The 24,064-nt window shown below is 43.4% G+C and overlaps 1 protein-coding gene across 14 annotated transcripts in view; it reads right to left on the bottom strand.

Annotated features, from left to right (window-relative positions):
• Nucleotides 1-24,064, bottom strand: part of LOC128096663 (BEN domain-containing protein 5) — a 1,178,660-nt gene that overhangs the window by 109,363 nt on the left and 1,045,233 nt on the right. For all 14 annotated transcript variants that reach the window (XM_052716519.1, XM_052716506.1, XM_052716509.1 and 11 more), the window contains 2 exons: nt 18,759-18,848; nt 9,484-9,598 (listed from right to left, as the gene is read on the bottom strand). In XM_052716519.1, coding sequence (XP_052572479.1) covers nt 9,484-9,598; nt 18,759-18,848 — 205 coding nt within the window. The remainder of the gene's footprint in view (nt 1-9,483; nt 9,599-18,758; nt 18,849-24,064) is intronic.

The following is a 24,064-nucleotide window of genomic DNA, read 5'->3' on the forward strand; positions in this document are numbered from 1 at the left end:
GTGTTCAACTAATGCTTTGTATTCTATCAGCACTGTTCACTATTATTCCTTCAGAACACGTTACCATTGTCTTCCTCGGGCCAACTTGCACTCATCATTCAAGACTCATCTCACAGGATATCCTGCAGGACGCCTTCCCTGACTGCTCCAATTCCTACATTCCCAAGGAGTTAGAATGCCTTCCCCTGTGATAGAATGCCTTCCCCTGTGACCTCTCAGCTCAGAATGGGGCCAAGCCTACCTCTCATTCTTATTGCTTGGTATCATGTATGTACTTGGTAAAGGAAGGAAGGTAGGAAGGAAGGAAGGAAGGAAGGAGGAGAGGGAAGAGAAAGAGGGAGGAAGAGTAGATGCAAGGGAAAGAGGAAGGCAGAGGGAAAACAGAAGCAGAGGAAAGAATATAAGTAGCAGGAAGCCTTCTTCAGCAGAAGCAGAATGCCAGAAAAGGCCATATCTCAGCAAGAATGGGCAGCTGTATGCTCTTGGGAAGAGCCCAGAGGGAAGAGAAGATATAGGAGGGGTGAGGAGCATGGAAGGATGCTCAGCGATACTGTACAGGCCTCAAGTTCAGGCTAAACAGCTCAGATGCCTTCTAATGACCAGTGGGCACCACAGAAAGATTTTGCAGTGGGAACCAGTGCTAGGTGAGCAGTGGTTGAGGAACTAAGACCAGAAATGATGGTGTTCCTGACTTTCGTCCACTGTTTTGCTCCTGTAGACTCATAAGCCACTAATTCTTAGTATCTACTGCCCCAGAAACCTGTCTTTACTGTAGAATCAGTTATTGAAACTTGCTATCAACTCAAACTTTGAAATGTGATTCGGCTGCTTGCAGGACAGAGAGGGGAGCTGCCTCCACAGACATCTAGCCATCTGGCATTTTCTGAGCAACCTGGTTGGGAGGCTCATTTGAATAATTGGTTTTGGCAGTGTGCACTTGTGGGTTAGACACCCAATTACACCAAGGGCCCAAGTGTCCTTTCAGCCTCCATAAAAATATCACCCAGGTTACATAAAGCAGGAGAGTATCTAAGAGGGGAGGGTCTGTCTGGCCTTGGCTGTTGCTCCAGCTGCATCAGAAGTATGTGGCTCTTATGACCTTCAGCGAGTTACTTACTTTCTCTATATCAGGCAACCTGATTTCTTTGCCTAAGGAAGGAGCATAACTCCTGCCCTGCCTCTGACACACTCTTCTCAAAAGACTCTATGAAAAGATGGGGGAGTTACAACTCAGCCAAATAAATGCAAGAGAAAGGATTTAGGGAAAGATTGAGGGGAAGGAGAGTCCAATGTCAGATAGTCAAATGCATATGGGCTGTGTCATGAGTGTGGTCCCCAGAATGAGGTTTGTGATGGACCCTTCCCAGCCTTATTCCACCAGTTAGATCAGTATGCTAGAGGGAGCTGACTGTTCCCCAGTTTCCTCATCTGTCAATAGGAAATAATGGTGCAATTGTGCTAATGGTTAAATAAAACAATAAAGGCAAAATCCTTGGAGTAGTGCCAGATCCAGAAGAAGTAATACATGTTAGCTATCATCATTATCACCATTATCATCATCATTCAGTCTTGGATACCATGCCTCAAAGACAGACAATGGCAAACACCTGGAATATGGTTTTAGGACAGTAGGAAGGACAGGGTGTGAGGCAACATATGACAAGTTGAAAGGTTCTGAGTGCTTCAATCTGAAGAGCAGGAGCTAGTATTTGGTGGGAAATGAAGAAGGGCAAAGACACACACAATCTTCTAACAACTGAATGGCTGCTGGGCAAATACTAATCTGGACCTGATTGACCCTTCAGAAGGCAGAGACAGTCAGACCTTGAACAGTGTCTTAGTTGGGGTTTCTATTGCCATGAAGAGACACCATGACCATAGCAACTCTTATAAAGGAAAGACATTTAATTGGGGTGGCTTACATTTTCAGAGGTTTAGTCCATTATCATCATGGTGCAAGATGGTGGCATGCAGGCAGATATGGTGCTGGAGAAGGAGCTGAGTGTCCTAAATTTTGACTTGCAGGCAACAGGAAGTGATCTGTCTCAGTGGGCGTTGCTTGAGCATATATGTGACCTCAAACCCCGCTGCCACAGTAACACACTTCCTCCAACAAGACCACACCTACTCCAACAAGGTCACACCTCCTAATAGTGCCACTCCCTTTGGGGGCCATCTTCTTTCAAAACACCACACACAGGAAGTCCTTTCTAACAAGCAGGGAGCACCAGTGCAGCTGATGCCTTGCAATGTGAGGACTCATTGTGCCTGAGCTTCCATAGTCAGGGGTTCATGTAGGCAGCCCTCAAAGATGCCGCTGAGGGGTTCCTGCCCTAGGCAAGACACTGCACCTGATATCTGTCCATGATGCTATGAGAGAGGAAAGGTAGGAGAAGTAGAGGAGGAGGACCTGGCAGATCTCTCACTGGACCTGCATGGAGCATTGTTTTCCATTTCTAGCTCAATGGAAAAAGTGAAGGTTAGATACTGACACAAAATGAATAGAACAGTATTATACAGGTTATACAGTTGATTTTATGTCCCATTCTACTTTGGACAGCTTAAAGTGTCCTTAATTCCTACTCTGAGGTGAAAACAAGCCAGTTATAGTGTGTGTGTGTGTGTGTGTGTGTGTGTGTGTGTGTGTGTGTGTGATATCTAAATATTTCCCCTGGAATTTTAATCTCACTATTATATTTAATGCTGTTTTTGCTGTTCTCCCTAGAACTGTTTTATGACTGTTGAATTCTTAAGACCCCCCATTCTTAATTTTTTAACCCGTGTGTATACGAACATAGATGTGTTTATTTGCATTACATGTGTGCAGGAGCCTACAAAGATCATAAAGAACTTAAGTGTTGGTTTCCCTAGAACTGGAGTTACAGGTAAGCTACCATGTGGGTGCTGGGAACCAAATCTAGATCCTCTGCAAGAGCAGTAAGCACTCTTAACTGCTGAGCTGTCTCTCCAGCTCCAGGTCCCTCATCCTTTGAAAACCCTCCCTTGCCACCCCCAATTAGAAGGAGGCTCTCTCAGCTTCAAGAGACAGTATAGCACAAGGTCAAAAATGAAGGGCTGTTTTCTTAGGAACACTGATAGAAGTGACCTTTTGTGCCAGGGGACCTAGGACGGGTTCTATATTACCTCAGTGCTTCATTGCCCTTCTCTGCTTAAAATGGGGCTGTCACACCAACTCCCTCACAGGGCTTTGGTTAGAACTGAAGGAGATAATACAGAGGGTGCACAGTAAGTAGATACTTTTCCTCTTCTCATACAAACTCTGGGTTTTTTATTGGCAAAGGCTGGGGCTGGTTAATGCCTTCTGCCTTCTCAAGTACCAGCAAGTCCTCAACAAACCTAGCTGAAATTAGATTTACTGCACTGAAGCATCTTTGCTACAATAGGATTACAAGGGCTGAGAGACATACTGACCGCCCCCCAAGCCCTTCCAGCTCTGAGAGCATCTGCTTCTACCCCAGGGTCTGCAGTGCGGGGCCATATAGCAGATCAGTTCTGCACCACCCGGAGAGTCCTGTTCCACCCTGACCTCCACACTCCTAAGAAGCACTGAGGTCTTCAGAAGATGAGAAATTTCACAGCATCCTGCTATCTTCTGGGTAACTGCGTATTTTATGATGACTAATAGGCAATTACTATGGTAATATTGCAATTCAGCATGTGTGAGGTTTGGGAAATGAGAAATTATGGGTAACTACTTTGGACTCATTTCTATGGTAACAAAAAGTAATTGTCATTAAATACCAGTTATACTGAGGCTGTACCTGGTAATTATAGATTTTTATGCCCAGAAACATAAATAAAACCAATAAATTTATTCCAAGGTCTATGACTGTTTACTTATACGTGGCTCTATGGAATACACAATGACAAACACCTAATTAAGAAATGCAAACCCAACACAGAATTTCACATCGTCATACAGAGATGGAAGGTCTGTTTTTCATAGACAAGGCATTACCAATGCTATGGAAATACAGTGGGGTGCAGGGGTGGGTAGGGCTGCCTTCTCTGCAGAGGAAACAATGAGAATGAAGGTTGTGGCAACGAGAGTATGCCATCCTTCAGTCTGCATGCAAAGCCTTGTGTTCTGCAACTCATTGAGAATTGCTCCCTGATTCTAAACAGATCTGCCTATTGCCCCCACTTCGATGGCCTGATAGCTAGGCTTGGAACTTTTTGGCTCTGAGATACTGGAAGTTGCAATATCTCTCTCTCAAGATATGAGTTGCCAGATGCCCTTGGAACTATTTGAAAACATCCACATTGCACAATCGGTAGTCATGCTATTTTTTCTTTTGTTTTTAAAAATGTGGTAAAGTACAATATAACATAAATTCTACTATATTAACCATCGTAAGTGTGTGGCTCACTGGCGTTAAAAACCCGCAATGTGTTGCTACCAGCACTATCCCTGAAAGTTAGGCCTGTTAGCCCACTACACAGTGACTTCCTCTTCTCCCTTTCCCAAAGCTGCACAACCATCATAGTGCTTTCTGTTTGTGACTGGAGTGACTACTTGAAGTACCTCATGTAAGTAGAATCCAACAGTATTTGTCTTTCTTGTGGCTGGTTTATTTCACTTGGCATCACTGTTCTCCAGTTTCATTCATGGGGTGGCCGTGCTTCTCCTGATAGAGCCTCCCCCCAGGACATCTACCAGACGATGAAAGTTGCCTGTTACTCCATTTAGTTCCTCCAAGGAGGCTGGAGGAAAATTGAGGCTTGGAGTGAAATTTGTGTTGTCCCAAGACAATAAGCCCTGGCGGCTAAGGAAAGAAAACTGCCTCCATCTAAGGCTGATAAAAGAGTTAGAGCCCAGAGACCCTGGATGCAAGCCTGGAACCTTGCCAGTGGCCCTTCACCTTCTTAGACTGTTTCCCATTTTTTCTAATGGACATAGTAAAAACTGACTTGCCTTTCTCAAACCATTGCACTGATCAAATACAGTATTTAGGTGCTTTTAAGAGCACTGGGCTCTACGAGATAACAAAGTGGTGCCCGAGAATCCAGAGTCTGTTCCGTCCTAACAGCCGCTCATCCTTTAAAATCAGAAGAGTATTCATGTCATAACAGTATGCGATTAAACAGTTGGGGTTGGAGGCTGACAGCATCTAGCTGTAGTTACTCTCTTCTGGGGATTTTAGCTTTGTGTCGCAGCACAATCACTACATACCACTGCTTAGTTTATTTGTTCATTCAGGAAACAAAGATAAAGGGCCCATTCTGTGTCAGCCACCATGGCAGGTCTGACAGGGAACAAGGCAGACAGAGTCACATACATACATGATTACAAATCAGGCCAGGACAATGCGAGGTGCTATGAAAGAGTGCAGCGGGGAGCCCACTGTCTATTGCAGGTGCTGGGAAGGCCTTCCCATGGATTAGCTTGAGACCTGACATCTGCAGGGGGAAAGGGAAGTGGAATTAGAGTGTCGTGAGCAAGACAGAGTGCATACTTGCCCTACGTCTTTATTATACACAGTAAGGGTCATGTATTGTGGTATCATATGATATAACAATTGTAGAAACTGCTGTGGAATATACTGTGGTTGCTGCATATTGTGATAAAAACTTTAATATAGGCCATATATACTCTTAGCACAGCCACAGGATGATACCACACACAGTAATCTAGCTAGTAGACTGCTGCTCTTTAACATAATGAATATTCCCAGAATAGTGTAACAGCCATCTGCTGCTATTATGTTCTAGGGTAAAGTCTCTCTCTCTCTCTCTCTCTCTCTCTCTCTCTCTCTCTCTCTCTCTCTCTCTCTCCCTCTCTCTCTCTCTCTCTCTCTCTCTCTCTCATATAACCCAAGCTGCCCTCAAACTCACTGTGTAGCCACCAAGGATGACCTTGAATTTCTGACCTTCCAGACTCCACCTCCTGAGTGCTAGGATTATAGGCATGTGCCACCATGTCTGGTTTTATGTGGTGCTGGACACTGAACCCAGAGATCTGTGAATGCTAGGCAATCAATCTACCAACTGAGCCACACCCCCAGGTTACATTAACCTTCTCTACCTGACTATTAGTACTATACCTGACTATAGTGTAGGTGTTGGGTTATTAAATATATAGGCTGAGCTAATAGAACTGGGAAATTGACTGTGTTTTTCCCCTATATTGGATCACATGCTTCCTTAATGTGGAGAAAATAGGGTGGGGAGTAGAAAGAGGGAGAAGAAATAGATTTTTTTATTTAGAACTTACAATGTGCTCAGTACTGTACTTTAAGTGTATTGTCTTCGAAAGGTCTCATAATCTTTCATTTCCTACTGACAAGTGATGTTAAATAGATAGATAGATAGATAGATAGATAGATAGATAGATAGATAGATAAATAGATAGACAGGGAACTTAGTGAGGCTGTGTCAGTTATCCCAAGTCCTAGGACACATAGACAGTGGATCAGAAGTTGATGTCACACCTGACTAAGAACAAAGCCCATGTTATCACTCACTGACCTTCATAACTCTAAGGACCCAACATCCCTTCACACTGCAGGGAAGTGGCCTGTGATCTCCCTTCCTATACCCATGAGGTGTCTCAGAGCAGACCTGTTTTACTCTAGCCTCAGAATAGGCCAGGTCCAGCCCTGGATGCAGCGGGGTAGACATCAGGGAGGACAGGCCTTTATCTACATCTGCCTGTCACTGGCCATAGACTTGGGGCAGATTCTTCAGCTTCTCCAGGGCCTTGCTTCTCTAGAGGGAGATGCTGAGAGAACGAAAGTCAAAAGGGCATGGAGAGGGAAGCAGAGACATGGCTGCCTGTGTTCTGACCTGTGTCTTGTGATCTCATCAGCATCCTTTGCTTATTGCCCCAGAGTTCTAAGGACCAGCCTCTTTCCTTCCCACCCTCCCTCACAACCATCTCTCTACTACTAAGCTACTTGGAGTGGATTTTTATATTTGCAAGCAGAAAACCCCCACCAGAGCCCTTCCTTGAGGATTAAATGAAATATGTGTAAGTGCTTGACAGACCATTGAGTCAGCAAGCAGACTTCTTGGAATGGCATTTCCTAAAATGTTTCATAAACCCAACACAGGAGGTGGGATGTATGGACTGTGGCACTTACCTTTTAGAAACATTGAGGTCTGCATTTCTCTTTTGGGACTGCTTGTATTCATGACCATATGCAACGTTCTGAAAAGTCTTATTGTGAAAGCTATGTTTAACTTCATTTAGTTCAGCATTTTCCAAACTTATTTGAACTCCAGATTATCTTTCCTGCCATAGATCTTAGAGAGCCATGGCAAACCCAAGAAATACGGCTGCAGAGAGAGCTTGGGAGGAGGAACTGGCATGGGAGAAACCGGCATGGGGACTTCTAAAGCATTTTGAAACTAGGCATTCTGAGTCTTTATTACTATCTTTCCTACACTCCAAAGCTGTAGAAATGAATTCTCATGATTGATAGGCTACTTCTGGCTACTCAGATCTGTTTTAATAACAGGATTAATGCTGTGGTTAGAGACTTTTTGCAACTCTCATAATGAGAAAGAATCATATTTTCTTACTGGGAGAATGTTGGGAGTTGAAACTTCACCATGAAATCATTTCTGAGGGTTGGAGCTACCTGCCCCCAGTCACAAAGTCTGAACCTTGAAGATGTATTGAAAACATCTAATTCCCCTTCCTATTTCCTGGCCATATGAAGCAGAGAGAAAGGAGCCATGTTGACCAAGGTCATAGACTTATTTCCAGCTAGCCCTTCTCTGGACAGCAGATGATGACATAAATAAGCATGTGGAGTGGCAGAACTGACCTCTCTCTGGCCACTGCAGCTCTTGTAATTAAACAGAACTGTTAACATAAATCAAATGGTCTTTCCACCACTATTATCCCTAACCGCACACTCTGTCTGGGGAAGGTAGAATGGGATTACTCTTGGGCCTGCAACAAGCCGTAAAACCTGCAGATGCTAATGAGCCATCACTCTAGCCAATTAAGAGAAGAAGCAAAATTGACTTTAATGAAGGCTTCATGCATCCCATGGGTCTCTCTTAGACCCAGGGGTGCCAGAGAGCCCCTCTGGACCCAATTTCCATGGTTTTAGAGAGTAGTAAAGTGGTCTTCTGTAAAATCTTTCTAGCTGGTTGTACGGAGATCTTATATCTGAACTCAATCAAGGGCCTTGGAAGTCTGATCTATTTTCTTTTGTCTTCATCAAAGCCATTCCTTTCATTCACTTACATTCATCACTTTCTGAGTATCTATTATTTGCTAATTCCTGCTGCTAGATAGTGAGGATGCAAAGGCTGCCCTGTCTTCTGGTGACCTGAAGTTCAATGGGATTTACGAACACCTTCCAAAACTGTAGTAATGAATTCCCATGACTGAGTGACTTCCTGTTCCTTTTTAGATAACCAGGCCTGTGAGAAGCAGAAGGGAGTTGCCACTTCTTTTGGGTGTTTAGGGAAATGATTTCTAGAAGACAGACATGAGCTGAGTTGCCAAGAGAGTTAACTGGCAAATGAGGTATGAGATGATTCTACAAAGAGGCCCCGGTCATAAAAGAAAAGTAGCAGGAGCCAACATGCTTGTCTATGGCAACAGGCTTTGCTTGGAGAAGTCAGAGACACATCTCTGGGAGAAAAGAGAGTGGGGCAGACTAAAGTCAGTGCAGACACAGGCACCAGGTCACACAAAGCCTTGCATGCAAAGATTGGGGAGGTTGGTGTTGTCTTGAAGGTGATGGGCTTGATCAAATATAAAGTCATACCATTTGGGCAGTGAAGTTAGACAGTCAATTATCTACTGCTATGTGGCTTTGGGCAAGTCAGTTTCCTCAGCTGTGAAATAAGGGTAATAAGACTGTCTATCTCTGAGAACTCAGTGTTCTTTTGGCAGATGATCCCCTGGGCAGTGGAATTTTAGGCTGTAAATGATGGTTCTACGACAGGAGAAAGAACATTCAAGATATGGCACATGAGCAGGAGTGAGGCAGCCTAAGACAAGTACTGTCCACATGATCTGGGCTGCTATTCTCCCTCATTAATGATCTTCCAGGAGGAACACAGCAACAGATCAGGGAACATTATAACCATCATCTAAGATTCTGCAAAACACATTTCTCCTCATCATTCCTTCTGACACTACTGCCCTGCTGGGGAATTACTGTCTCTTATAGAAGAGAAATTGAGCATCAAAGAGGAAAAGTGAATCCCTCAAGATCATGGAGGAAGGAGGTGCTAAAATTAATATTAGTTTTCCTGGTTCTTAATTATCAGTCTGTTCAGAAAACTCCAGCAAGTGACTTTGCTTTGTCTATAAATGGCCAAGGACATTAGCTGCACTCAGGAGGTTGAGTAAAATGTTCTCTAATCTTTAAATTTCTCTAATAATTCCTTTAATGGTTAGTCTATAAACTCTTTCTCAAGTTTATTGGCTCCTTCTTGTTTTCATACCTCCATCCTGTCACTTCCTGCTTCTGAGCATTGTCCCCAGCCCCTCACCTGTAGTTGCCTAGGTAGACTCCATCAGGGTTGAGCATTGGTGCAATCTTGAAGACCAAGTGTTCTCGCAGGACACGGGCAATTGGATGCTGACTTACAAGGAAGTCAATGATCCCTAGGGAGAGAGACATGCCTGGATTAGCCTCAAACTGTTTCAAAAGGAGAGGGCACATTTTCCTTAGTCCATAAAATGACAAGAGGGCCAGTGACTTTTGGCCTCTGTCATCAGCTACTGTCATATATAATTATGGATATTTGGATATATGACTAGGTGTTTCCCAATGGATTGTCCAAATATATCCTTGTTTCTAAGAGAAGGTAGCTCAAAACATAGCATTGAGGCCTAGGGACAAGAGGGGAAAAGCACTTCATGCAGATGGAGTAGAGAGGGTTTCCAAGCATTTGAGTTGGGCTTTGGTGGTCCTGGATGGCAGCAACAAATTCAAGAGGTTGCCCTCATCACATAACCATAGGGACCTTCCTGAAGTATGCCCTCTAGTATCCTTCTGGTGATGCTCTGCATCTATTCATAGGAAAGAGTTTGGGGGACATAAACTGGTCTCAGTCCTGCCCCTCTCTTCTGTTCCATGTACCTCTTTCTTCACTGAAGACCTAAACATATAGTCAAAATACTACTCTTAACATTTCATGAAATTGGTGTATGCCATAAAGTGGTAGGAGAGTCTCCCAAATGCAGAGGGGACTTGTTTCTCACTGGAAGAGAGGAAGCCTTTAAACTGGGCCCTTGCAGGTCTTGATAGACAGGCATGAGGAAGACAGCAGGGTAACTAAGAACAATAATGTGCTCAGCAGCAGAAACTTAGCTCTTGGAATGATAAATCACTTCAGAGTTCATTCCAAAGCTGCTGTGACCAGCAAGGGACATCTCAGGCTTTTCATTATGCCAGGCTGAGAATCCATGGGCAGCCCAGGGCCAGTTGGACATCATTTACTTCTCGGCTGACGCGGCAGTGGACCAGATGCCCTAATTTATTTGTTGGTCCTCATATTAGAGTTGCAGTTTGCCAATAAACAGGCAGGGTAATGATGCCAGGCGCCCTTGTTAGGGGCTAATAATTGCTTAATCTGTCCGCTAATTGACCCTGGCTCCCTGGGCAGCTCTCCATCAAGGAGCCAGCCGGCACTCAGGGCTGAGCCATGCTGCCTCAGAGAATGGCTTCTGGAAATGGAGGCACTCACCTCCTTCACAGATGAGCAGATTAATTGGGCTGCCAATTAGGCACCTAATAAAAGAATGAGGAAAAACAAAGCCAGACAGACTATAGCTATCCAGAGCTCACTTTCCCAGGTGGATTTGGGGCAATGAGAGGGTAAATTTTAGCCTTATCACTTAGCTCAAAGTCAGAGTTAACTGAACAAGAACCTTTCCCACCCGCCAGTCTTTCTATCCCTGCGCCCACCTCCACATATGCTAGGAGTCAATCTCAGGTCCTTGTGCTTGCAAGGCAAGCAATGTATTGCCCAACCCCTCTCCCCAGACCCTGACTTGTCTTCTGAGAAGAGCAGAACGAATCATTAGATCTCTCTGTGTTTATGGCTTTGTAGGAAGGTTTATAGAAGAGGGACTAAGCTAAGGTGCCCAGAGGTTTGATGACACCAAGAATGGCTGAGGAGGTTCTGGCTAGAGGGCCACCTCAGAAAGGTAAGGTAGCAGGAAGTGAAGCATAGTGAGAAGGAACATAGGAGACAGCAATCATGAAGAGGCAATGTCATGCCTGTGCATAGTCAAAAGCATTGCATGGATGGAGAGAGCAGAGGGATCCAGGAAGCAGAAAAGACCTGGGGATTTAGATTTGAGTCTTGGTTGATTACTGGCTGAAAGTGTTCAGAGCTTGCTCTGACCAGTTTTCTCATTTTACAATGGAAGGATGATACCTAATCTGTCAAGTGAGGTGGGGATAGCCTCCACCTTGCTGGGAGACACCAATAGCCCCCATGACACCAGTCTTTGGTACAGCCATGATTTTGTCATGTCTTTTTCTTTAAGCATGTATCTTCAAGACTGGGGCAAACAGGACAACAGGAAGGGAAGGAAGGCAGAGAAAGTGGCTGAAGATCTAAAATCAAAGTTAGATGTAGAGATTCCTGCCTGATGTCATTCTCCAGTTGACCAGGATGAGCTTTGCCAGACCAACCTTATATTCAATCAAACCTTATCTCCATTGTCCTTATTTCTTCTAGAATGCTTGGCTCAGGACTGGGCCCACAGCAGGTACTGAAGAAGTGCTATTGATGGGGCTGGAGAGATGGCTCAGCCATTAAGGGCACATATTGCTCTTGCAGAGGAGCCAAGTTTGGTTTCCAGCACCCACATCAGGTGACTCATACACTGCCTGCAATTCTAAAGCTAGGGGTATTTGATGCCCCTGGCTTCCATGGGTACCTTCACTCACGTGCACATGCCCCCACAGATACACACAAGTACACAGAATTTTAATTAGTAAAACTAAATATTTTTTAAGAAAGAGAGAGAAGAAATGCTTATTGATGGATCATCTCCAACAAAGCCTAAGGTTAGTTGAACTGACAGCCACTCACCCTGCAAACTGGGCATTCTAAGACAAATACAGTGTTATTGCAGTGAAGTCATGCACAATAAGACAGCGAATCCACACTTACCAGGCAAGGTCCTAATGAGAGCTGCACAGAGTCATTAGAACCCACACAATGCTATTAACTCAACCAAGGCTGGTAGGGACAGGCGTGAGAAAGGATCTTGGGGAAAAGGCCAGCAAGGTGGGTGAGCAAGATGAAAGGTATCAGGAAGGTAACCAGGCAGAGGAATGCTTACGCCAAGTCTCAGTGGCAAAAAAGAAGATGGCCTCCTTGGCAGTACACAGTTCTTCATCAAGGGCTTTACTTCGGGGCTTAAAGTACAGTGGGAAACTGTAGTCTCCAGGTTTTCTTCCTTCTTAGGAACCATTCATTTGTTGTGTGGCCTTACTCTCTCCACTCCTCAGTTTCCCCAGAAGTTAAAAATGAGAGAGTGATCATTATTAGGGATACTACAAAGTCTATGAGTTGATACAAACCAAGTGTCTCGCACATGGAGTAAGCATGTACATGTGTTGTTTTAATCATGGCTTTCAATGATGTATTCATAGGTGGTGGGAAGGGAGGAGAAATGTGAAGGACAAATAGGAGAAGCAAGCAAGGCTATATACGTATGTATGCATGTATGTATACATATCATAATATATACCATATATTATTTTATATGTGATATATAAACAAAAACCACTAGAGAATCACTATAGGAATTAAAGCTAGGAAGACACAGGTCAATTCTGGGTTTTGGAGAGTGCTCCTGGCTACATACAGTATGCTCTGGCAGCCAGGAGGGGCAGATGTGCAGAGTAGAGCTCATAGATATAAAGCACCTGGCAATGAGGAGCCAGGACCTGACCCATGGCTGACCAACAAGGGCCCTGGAGAATCATGAGGATGCCTCCAGTGCAGGGGAAATGAGGCTGTCAAGATATCGGCTCTAATCCAACAACCCTGTAGGAAATGCCTGAGATGAAGCCATCAGACTAAAAGAATATGACCTCAAAATAGAAACTGAGTCTAGAAGAATACGGAAAGGAAACTTTGCTGAGCCTGTGAGTTTGAGGGATCAAGGTTTGTGTGTGCTGTGTCTGCCTTCCTTCGGGTCCAAGGCTCCAGGAAAGGAAGACTGATCTGTTTGCTTCTGTCATATCTCAGGGCCTTGGCGCCTGGTACAGCAATGGTATTTAATAGATGAATATGAAACGATTGAAGTCAGAGCCTCAATAGCAACTGTATACTTAGTATTTGGACTGATTTGCAGTGCTTCTGGCTCCATTTTACAGGCAAGGAAACAAAGTCAGAGTGTGACATCACTAGCTGACATCACTCATGGGGGCCTAGATGGGATCTAGACCTAGTTCTGCTGGCTTCAAAGCAGTGCTTTTTCTGTTCAGGCAAGATGGAAAGAACTAGAAGATTGCTCACATGTACTTTAGAGAATGTTTTGCATCTGTGGGAATGATTTCCTCTCCAGAGAGTTCTGGGTGAGGTTCGTTGTTTCTGTTCTCTGTTCAGAGGTGGCATCCTGGAATGAGAGGAGCCCAGATCCACAGCACAGCAGCAGAGGCATGTGCTGGGCCCAGGTTACCACACGTACAACTGTAGTCACTCCAGGCCTCCCCTGACTGTGTTAGACTCTTACTGCCCTCAGCCAAGCCCAATGTTTTCAAATGATGGAATCATAGGGTTCACAGAATTTAATTCTTCTGCCTCCATGCTGGGCTCTGCCCATTTCACAGATATAAAGTGAAAAGCTCCTTTTCACTTGTGATGTAAGGCTGATTGGACCATAGACGGAGAAGAGGAAGAATCAAAGAGGAACAGATGTGGGAATCAAAGCAGAGTTGGGGAGGGAGGGACAAATAGTGGAAACTTTAGGTGCTGCTGGATCTTGATGGCTGGCGGTATTGGTGACTATGAAATGGTGGTGTGACAGCATGTGCATGCACTTGTGCGTCCACACACAGATGTGCATTGCGCAAGAACTCTTCCCTTCTCAATTCTTCCTGACAAAGTAATCCTGGGGAGTGACTCCCTGAGAAGACCAGTTCTTCATTTACACACACACACACACAGACACACACACACACACACACACACACACACACACACACACACACACACACTAGTCCTTAGGTGGAGGGCACTTCGGTAGGAAGGATCCAGGCAGGGAAGGAGACCATCTCTCCACTAACTTGCCTGGCAATGTTCAGTGTGTCCATTCACTTCTCCAGGACACAGGAATAGCTGCCAAACTGTAGGGATCTTCACACAGGATATTATTACACCATTTTTGAGATGAGGATACAGAGGCTCAGAGAGCCAAAGCCTTGCTGAAGGTACTCAAATGGGCAGACAGAAGTATTAGGACTCAAACCAGGCCTGTTGAATTCCAAACCTCAGCCATGCCTGCTGCCCTCCTGAGTGAGGCATGCCTTCCTGGAAGAAGCAATCCACAAAGGTGAGCTAATCAGTTCAATAAGAGAGTCTGAAGAGGACAGAGTGCACCTCAGAGGGAGATTTCATTTTGAATTGAGAAAATACAAGGGCCTTGGGGAGTTTCAGAGAGGCACTCCTTTGCCCAGAGGTCAGAGACCAAGATCTAGATTCTGGTCAAATTTCCAACTTGCAGTGGAGATTCCAGGTGAGGAGGACCCAGCTCAGGGCTTCCCCAAGGCAGCAAGGCAGAGCAGGTCACAGAGCACCAGAGCCACTGAGGGAAGGTTCATAGTGAGGGGCAGAAAAGCCAGGCAGGAAATGCTTCATTGAGAGTTTGGGGCCTGCAAAGTGGCCTCTTTGGCTTCCCACCTCACCACTGCTGACATTTCCTCATCACTATGTTCCAGACACTGTTCTACATGGCTGTGGCTGTTAGCTCCTTCTGTCTTTATAACAACCCCCATGCGGCAGAATTCCTACTGTTTCTCTTTGAGGTAAAGGAACTGCGGTGCAGGGAGGTTCTGTGACATTCCCAAAGTCACGGGGTAAAAAGTGGAGGTGCTGGGATCCAATCTCTCTGTCTATGAAGAGACTAAGGCTTCACATACCCTGCCATAGAGCAGCGTGAGAGCTCCTTTGTTCTCTCAAATTATCCTAACTAGAGAATGAAATTAGTCTGGTCTCACAGGGGCCACAGTGAAGTGGGGTGATGGAAGAGTGGCCTAGATTCTGCTTTCCACAACCAAGCAGTCTTCAAAAAATTAAATCCTGCCATCCTTAATACCACCTCTTCCAGATACCTGTGATGACAGAACTCCGCTATACTCCCAGAAGCAGGTGCACTAGCAGCTCGGCAGTGAGAACTATGGTCCTAGCCAGATGGAGACAACCAGGCTTTCCAGGCCTGTTTCCTGCTCAAGGTCACTGTCACCATTCCCTACCACCCTACCCCCTAGGCCTCAGACCTGTACTTCCCCAGAGCCAGGGGGGCTGGAGAAAGGGACTAAGCCTCAGGCTCTAACTACTATAAAGCTTTGCCCTATGGGGCTTGGCTCAGGCTGTCCCCACGGAATACAAACCCAAAGTAGGCAGAAAAGCATGGGTAATGGTGCCTGCCTTGTGCTGCCTCAAGGAAAGATGAATTGCTATATGTCTCAAAGGACAGATGCTGAGATAGGGAAAGACAGGGAGCTAAACAGGGAAGTGGATTCCATTTTCAGTAAGCCACCTTACTTTCTCAGAGCCTTCACATCTCTACCTGGAAAGTGCACATCAAGTGGGGTGGTCAGAACTCTGTGTTCTTCCAGGTACAAAACTTGACCTTCTAGCATTTCTCAGCCCAGGGTGGGACAGGGCACAGACTGGGGATCTGGCTAGACTCGAGCTCAAGTCCCCTCTCTCCTACTTGCTGGCTGTGTGACCTTGAGCCTTCTCTTTCTAAATTCAGTTTTAGCAACCCAGAGCCAACACAGCCTTTGTCCCTCACAACAGACCCAGATAATGAACAAGATAACCCTGTTTTCCAGATGTGGAAAGTGTCCACTGGACAGCCAGTCCTAAACCTTAAGTAGATCATGCTTGAATGGAAAGGACAAATGTACATAGATCACATAACAAGTCAGCGTAGTAAAGGTCTTTATTGATGATGTTAATCTTCAGATTTTCAATGTAAGCAAAAAGCAGAGGACTGGAGGGAGTGGGTTATAGAGGTCTATGGTGGGACACTTCAAATAAACCTTAGAAGACAGGAAACATTGCAAAGTGTCAAGAAGTGACCTCCAAGGCAGAGGGAGTGGTAAGGACAAGAACTAGGTGATAGAAGATTGCCCCTCTGAGATTAATCTGTGTGGGACTGAGTTGTAATTGGGGTAATATCAGAGAGCTTGGCAAGAGTGAGATCATGGTGGGCTGTGGATTCTACCATGAGGCTGGAGCGTACCTTGAGAAAGTAGTGAGCAGGCATTCAGAAATTCTACCAAGGAGTAAATATGTATCTGGAAGCCTTTAGGACAGCACTGAGGCATCAAGTTAGCACCATCCAAGATCACTGTTCAGGAAACGGGAGCACCCGAGATCCTCATCTGTACAATGGGATGCTGACCCTCTGTACTGCTTACAGACATGGTGAGCACAGGGGTTTGGCTTCCTAGAGATGAAAATCTAGATGCCAAGACTTACTGCCTTTTTGAAAACAAGGGCAAAGCAGTTACATTCAATCAGCTGGGAGAACAGAGCTGTTGCCAAGTTTAGTAACTGACAGATGGCTTCGAGTAAAGGGGCAGGCGGACCCAGGAGAGCCTGGGAAAGGTTATTGCAAGGACAGTGCTGGGGGCCAGAAATGAGAGTGTGAAGGAATCAGCTGTAGTGACTGGGGCCCAGCCATGCAGCTGACAAGCTGCTGGACTCTGTGCCGATCACATCCTCTCCCTGAGACTTGGTCTCATCAGCTGACAAAGAGAGGGAGACAGTTGTGCCTAAACAGCATGGGAAGAATGGGACCAGAAAAATGAAACCCTTATTTATATGCACAGTGCTTGAGAGTTTGCAAAGTAGATTACTACTTCATCTTCTCGGGTTCCCATGGGGACGGAGGTGGCATCTGTCAAGAGCCTGCTATATGCTAGGCATAGGACTAGGTGTTGTGTTTACATTTATCTCCTGCCAGCTTCCTAATGCCTTCCTGGGTAGTTCTGTTAGCCTCATTTTACATTTGAGGGAACTGATGTGATGCAGCAAGGAGGTGGTCTAGCCAGTATTTGACCTCAGCATTGTCTGATTCCAAATCTTTGTATACTTGTACTGTATCACGATGCCCTTGAGCTGTGTAACCTTCAGAAGCTCTCTCAAACCCCTCTTAGCACATGGTCATCTTGAGATTGAAATGAGACAAATTGTTTCTTCAAATTTCAGTCTTTCTCATATGTCAAAACATAGCTAATATTAGTTTCTGTGACATAGAAGATTAATATAATTAAAATAAACTATAATTAAAATTCATAAATTCCTGGAATAGTATTTGGTACATGTACAATATCATACTACTTTGCATGATAGGTACAAATCATGGCTGGGCGTGGTGGCACATGCCTATAATCACAGCTACTCCCTATGCTGAGCCTAAAGGATTGCAAGTTGGAGAACTGATTGGGCTAACTAGTGAGTTCAGGGCCAATCCAGGCAACTTAAAGAGGTCCTTTCTCAAACTAAAACTTTCTTTTAAAGGGCTAGGGTTATAGCTAAGTGGTAGTTTGTCTAGCATGTATGAGGTCTTGGGTTGAATCCCCAGTGCTTTGAGGAAAAAATAAAATATTAGCAAGAGCGTGAGACAGTAAGAACTCACATGTGGCTGGTTGCACCATAAAGTTAAATATTCCTTAGAAAAATTTGGGGGACCTAATGAAGCTGAGAATGCACATAGCTTATGACCCAACAATTGTATCTCCATGTTGTTAACCCTAGGAAAGAATTTACATGTACACACAGGTCACATACACATTACAGTGTAAGAATGTTTGGAATAGCATTGTTTTGAAGAAACAAATTGTAAACAACTTAATTGATCACCATCAGGAGAATAGATAAGTAAATTGAGTTACAGACAGACATGGACTATAATACAGTGAGGGAAAGCATGCAAACTGGAGCACTACTCACCCACATGGATACCAAGTGGAAAGCAAGCCTCGGTGCATATAGAACGATGATATTGGTGCAAAGTGCAAGAACAGGAAAAACTAAAACATACATTGTTTAAAGATGTTTACAAATATAGTTAAACTTAAAGATGAAAATGACAAAACACAAAAATCAAGGTCATGGTCTGTGGGAGGGAGGGAGAGAGGGAGGATGGTTCAAAGAATTGGAAGTAAGTGGCTAATGTCTGCAATTGGAAAGGAGTGGGTTAACTGCTTCTTAAACTGCTGGGTGCCTGGACACTCTGTGCTATTTATATCTTCTTTATTGAATGTATCTATGTTCATGATGATAGCTGCTTAATTCCCTTATATAAATGAAGTATTTGACAATAAATATAAATGCAATTACTCTAAATTACACTGAATAAAGAAATAGACTAAAGCAGAGAAATTATATTACCTTTGGTTATCTCAGGCCAAGTGCACTTCCTTGCTCATAGTAGGTATTTTAAAAGTTGTTAAGTAAATGATTGAATTAAGTGAGTTAGTAGTCAACATTTCCAATCTGTAACCCTTCTACCCACATACATATCTAGCAGGCACAGGACACCCGTGAGACCCCGAGCTTACCTTGGCACACAAAAGAAGATGGCGTTTCCCCTGGGTGGACCCGTCCTGTGATGAATATCACCTTCTTTTCTGTTCCTTCTCGGAGATTTTCTGAAAGAAACAAGTGGGAGGTCACCATGGAAAGCAAGCTGAGACTAGAAGTTGGTATGTGGAAAGGAGACAGCTAAGGAAGAGGCTAGATGGATGCTTTCCTTTTATTTCTTTTTTAATCATTGGGTTAGAATCATTAAGGATCAGCCATTGTTGACTAATCATACCTCTATTTAATATTAAATGACTACATTCCCTTTTCTTTGTATAACTTAGAATATTATATTAATATGTAATATTTACAACCATCTGAGGAAGCTGTCAGTGAAGTTGAACCCCAAAGCCACTGACTGTGTACATAGGCAGTTGTACATCTTTCTGAGTTTCAGTATTCTTAACTATAAATGAGGAGAATAATATCTGTTTAATTTGATTGTGATAATGAAACAAGGCTACATACCACATAGTACTAGCAAACATCTAGTAAATGATAGAATAAAAAGGTAGCTATTTATAATAGTAAAAGTAGCATCCATTACTTCATTAACCCCTTTTGTGACAGATACATTTTATATACCTATATTCATAATCTTTAGAGCAACATGTAGCTCATACTCCTCTTATAGAGGCAGAAATTGAAGTTCATTGAAATGATATAATTGTTCAAGGTCATACAGTTAATAGGTGCTAGCAGATGAGATTAGAATTCAGGTTTTTGTTTTGGTGGTGATAAAGATCCTTTTACATTGAACACCTAGAAAACTAGGTCTTCAGGGGTAGCTTAATGGTAGAAACCTGGTCTAGTACATATAAGGGTCTGGGTTTGACTCCTAGCATTGGGGAAAAAAAAGAAAAATGCAAACAAACAAATCTGTAAAACGAAATAAAATATAATAAACAACTACTTTTAGATGCTGTATAAGATACAAGGGCCAGTACCAGATTACTCATGAGAAAAGGGGACAAATAAGCATGCCCCATGGTTGCCCTGTCTTTTTCTGATGGTCCATTACACAGTGAAGAGCAGGGTGCAATATCCTAAGCACACCGTGGAAGTCTCCCTGAGATTCAAGGTTAGCAGGCAGCAGTTTATGGAAAGGATTCCTGAATTCCAGTAGAGAAAAAGAGTTCCAGAAATCTATAAGGAGCCCTCTTGAGTCTTCGTTAGGTCCCAAACTCTGTGCATATATAGAGTGAAACTTCAAGCTATAGTTTGAGTTTAGAGTGTGTTGAAGACTTATTCCCTGGCCTAAGCCACCACTGGAAGATTGTAGACCCTTTAGCAGGCAAGGCCTAGTGGAGGAATATTGAGTCTTTGAAGATGTGCCTTTGAAGGCTAGGGCCCCATATCCCAACTCTCTTTGTTTTGCCTCCTAGCTTCCATGAAGTAGTAAGACAAAATCTGAACTGCTAATTGCAAAGAATAAATCTTTTTTGATCGTACAGGAAGAGTGAGAACTCAAAAGGGATGTATCTTACAGGTAGGGCTAAAAGACTCCAGAAAGACCCTAGCAAGGTTTTATAATCATCAGAAAAGAATCAAATTTGGAAAAGAAACTTAACTGCCCAACTCTTTTGAAGGAAAGAGAATAAAATCCAGATACTCAACAATGTATATATTTTGTAATATTCAGCATATAATAAAAATTATTAGATATATAGAAAAGCAGGAAAATAGGACCTGAGTCAGATTCTGTTGTTACAGAAATCTGGCCTGTATAATAAAGTTCAGCCATTATGTAAAGATAATATATATACATACATATGTATACATATTCTTATAAACAATAGGTAAGAATAGCCTTCCTAAAATGAATGCAGAAGGGTTACTCAGCCATTGGAGGAAGGGTTGAGTGGTGCACAACAGAACAACAAACAAAGGAAACTTAGGAAAACATTGAGAAAATTTTGATTAAATGAGCCCTATCTATATTAAGAGGATAATCTGGAGGGAGAAGGCACAGAAATAATTAACAGGTATTCTCTTAAAATGGTGGGGAAGGTCATTTTGAATGTGGTTCATCATCACAACAGATACATCAATGTCAGACACAAGAGATAAAAATATCAACTCTTGAGGTAGAGAGATGGATCATGAGTTAAAAGCACTGGGTGCTCTTCTAGAGGATCTGGGTTTGGTTCTTAGTACCCACAGGGTGGCACACAACTAGTTGTAATTCCAGTTCTAGGGGATCCCACGCCCTCTTCAGAATCCTGAAGGCACTACACACACATGTGCACAGACATACATGCAGGCAAAATACCCATACACATTTAAAAAAAAGAGGAAAATTGAAAGCAAATTTAATTCTGTTGTCCTAAAATTGGGCATGGTGGCACACACCTTTAATGCCAGCACTCAGGAGGCAGAGGCAGGTGGATCTCTGTGAGTTCAAATTCAGCCTGGTCTACATAGTGAGTTCAGGAGAGTCAGAACTACATAGAGAAACCCTGTCTAAAATTAATTAATTAATTAAGTAAGTAAGTAAGTAATATAAACATTTTCTTAAATGTATGTGGCTTATTTGGTCCAGTGGGGTGACCAGCAAGCATAGCGTACAGCTCTATGCTGGGTACCTTTGAGGGGAGAGAATATATTTATAGTCTCAGAAGAGCTAAGCACTTGTACATTTCTTGGACAGAATATAAGCTACTGCAAGGAGAAAATGATGTCTACTGGTAAATGTCTTCCTTAGGAGCCTGTTTGGAATGGATACCGAGGAACTGGTTGCTAAATTAATAAATGAAAACACTTTATAGATATTTCTCATCAATAAGTTCAGGCACCTGCTATTCCATGTAAATCTTCATGGTGGTCTTATGAGACTGGGTGTGTTCATGCCATCTTACAGTTGAGAGATCTGACACCCACAAAAGGAATGGATACAGCCAAGGTCACGCTGCCAGCAGTCCAGCCCTAGCTCCAAGCCTGAGTCCCTTTCTCTACCCTGTCTGCCTTGTGGATCCACTAACATTATACAGTCCTACATCTGCTGCAGTTCCATCTGCAATGTACACAAGAGACTGGTTTCATTCTTTATTGCCGATGGAAATTGAACTACTGTCTTAGTATTTATATTTCCTTTCCACTTAAAATTTTTTAACCTCCACCCCCAAACGCTTCATAAAAAAATGATACCTAACACTGGCCCCATGTCTTCCAACAGTTCAGAAATAATGAATAACATTACCAAGGCCCTCAGTGAAGGCTGACTTTATGGATGCCTCCCCTGACCTGGTATCAACTCAATTGCATTCTACGTTTCTGCTGACCACAGGGAAAGGCAAAACGGGCATTCTATTTGCACACTAATTTTACTGAGCCCCTGTGACTTCATAAAATGATAACGTGGGGCTAATAAAAATCAAGCCTCTCTGGCACTAATATAAGCAAATGTTGATGCAGGCAGGTAACAAATTGCTTTGTCATTTAGGAGGCCATAAAAGAGCATTATAATCATCTTTAGGCAAAATGGATGGTTTGCCTTTGCTTAGCTTTTAGCTTTCATTTGCAAAATCAATTTAAGGTAATGTAGCAGCTCTGAGGTGGTGTGACATGGGGCTGTCCCCACCTGCTCTTGCCACCAAATCCCCAGACTCTTCTGTGCAAAGACAATTAAACATATTCTTGGTTGAGGCAGCAAGGATTGAAGAAGTATGTGTGCTTGAACAAAGCTAAGGTGGAACAGAGTGCAAACAATGTAACCAAGAACAACCCACAGGGGATGGTAAAACCAGAGAACTAAAGGACACAACAACACATGTTTTGTACAGCATCCCTACCCCATATGTATGAGTGTGTACACATGCACACATGGACAAACACTCACACATACACACATACACACTGTGTGTTTCTTTGTGTGTGTGTGTGTGTGTGTGTGTGTGTGTGTGTGTGTGTGTGTGTGATAGAGAGAGGGGTAAAGAGGGAGAGGGAGAGGAAGAGGGAGAGAAATGGGGGAGGGAGGCATATCTTGTCACCGCAGTCCTGTATCACCCTCAAACTCTTATTCATAAAAAAATTATTGAACACCTACTTTGTGACCAGGTACTAGCTATTATTTATTTTCATTTTACAGAAAAGCAAGGTTGAGGGCTGGAGAGATGGCTCAGAGGTTGAGAGCACTGGCTGCTCTTCCAGAGGTCCTGAGTTCAATTCCCAGCAACCACATGGTGGCTCACAACCATCTGTAATGAGATCTGGTGCCCTCTTCTGACATGCAGGCAGAACACTGTATACATAATAAAAAAATAAAAAAAATAAAAAATAAATAAAAAAAAAGAAAAGCAAGGTTGAAACAGATTTAGTGGCTTAGACTTGTTCTTATAGCTAATGAGTAAGTGGTAAAGCCAGAATCCCAACTCAGGAAAAAAAAACCAACAACTGTGTTCTTAATCTCTATACTACCCTGTGAAGGATAATATCCACACTTCCATTACAGCAACTAGGTAATATTTATTGGGTATCTATTCTGTGTCAATATTTTATATGCCTGATCATATTTAATTATCACAGTCACCCAATGGAGCATCTTCCTTTTATTTTATAATTTTTCCCTATCTTATAGAGTAGGAAATTGAGATCTAGAAACATTAAGTGTCCTGATTAAACTTGCAAATGTAGGAGCCAGTATTAGACCTAAATGTTTATGACTCTCTTGTAGCTAGTGTTTTCCTGCCTGGCCCACAGTCAGGACAAATCTCTCTCACCTGCCAGTCCCACAGCCGCTCAGACCCAACCTAGTAAACACAGAGACTTATATTGCTTACAAACTGTATGGCTGTGGCAGGCTTCTTGCTAACTGTTCTTACAGCTTAAATTAATCCATTTCTATAAATCTATACCTTGCCATGTGGTTCATGGCTTACCGGCATCTTCACATGCCGTTTGTCATCGTGGCGGCTGGCAGTGTCTCTGACTCAGCCTTCCACTTCCCAGCTTTATTCTCCTCCTTGTCCCGCCTATACTTCCTGCCTGGCCACTGGCCAATCAGTGATTTATTTATTGACCAATCAGCAACACACTTGACATACAGACCATCCCACAGCACTCTCTCATTTATGTTCTTAACCACTGTGTCAGATTGACTCTTAAAGATCATATAGGGTTATTGGGTGATTTCATTGTTAAGACCATTGGTTTGTTGCTGTTTCAGCTTTTTCAAGATAGTCTTACAGTGTAGACCAAAGCTGGCTTGGAACTCTCTGTGTATTCCAATGGTCTCAAACTCCCTGTTCTCCTGCCTCAGCCTCCCAAATGCTGGGTTGCAGAGGTG

Source organism: Peromyscus californicus, unplaced genomic scaffold, assembly GCF_007827085.1.
Source record: "Peromyscus californicus insignis strain IS unplaced genomic scaffold, ASM782708v3 Scaffold_5__1_contigs__length_169319896, whole genome shotgun sequence".
Taxonomy (NCBI): Eukaryota; Metazoa; Chordata; class Mammalia; order Rodentia; family Cricetidae; genus Peromyscus; species Peromyscus californicus.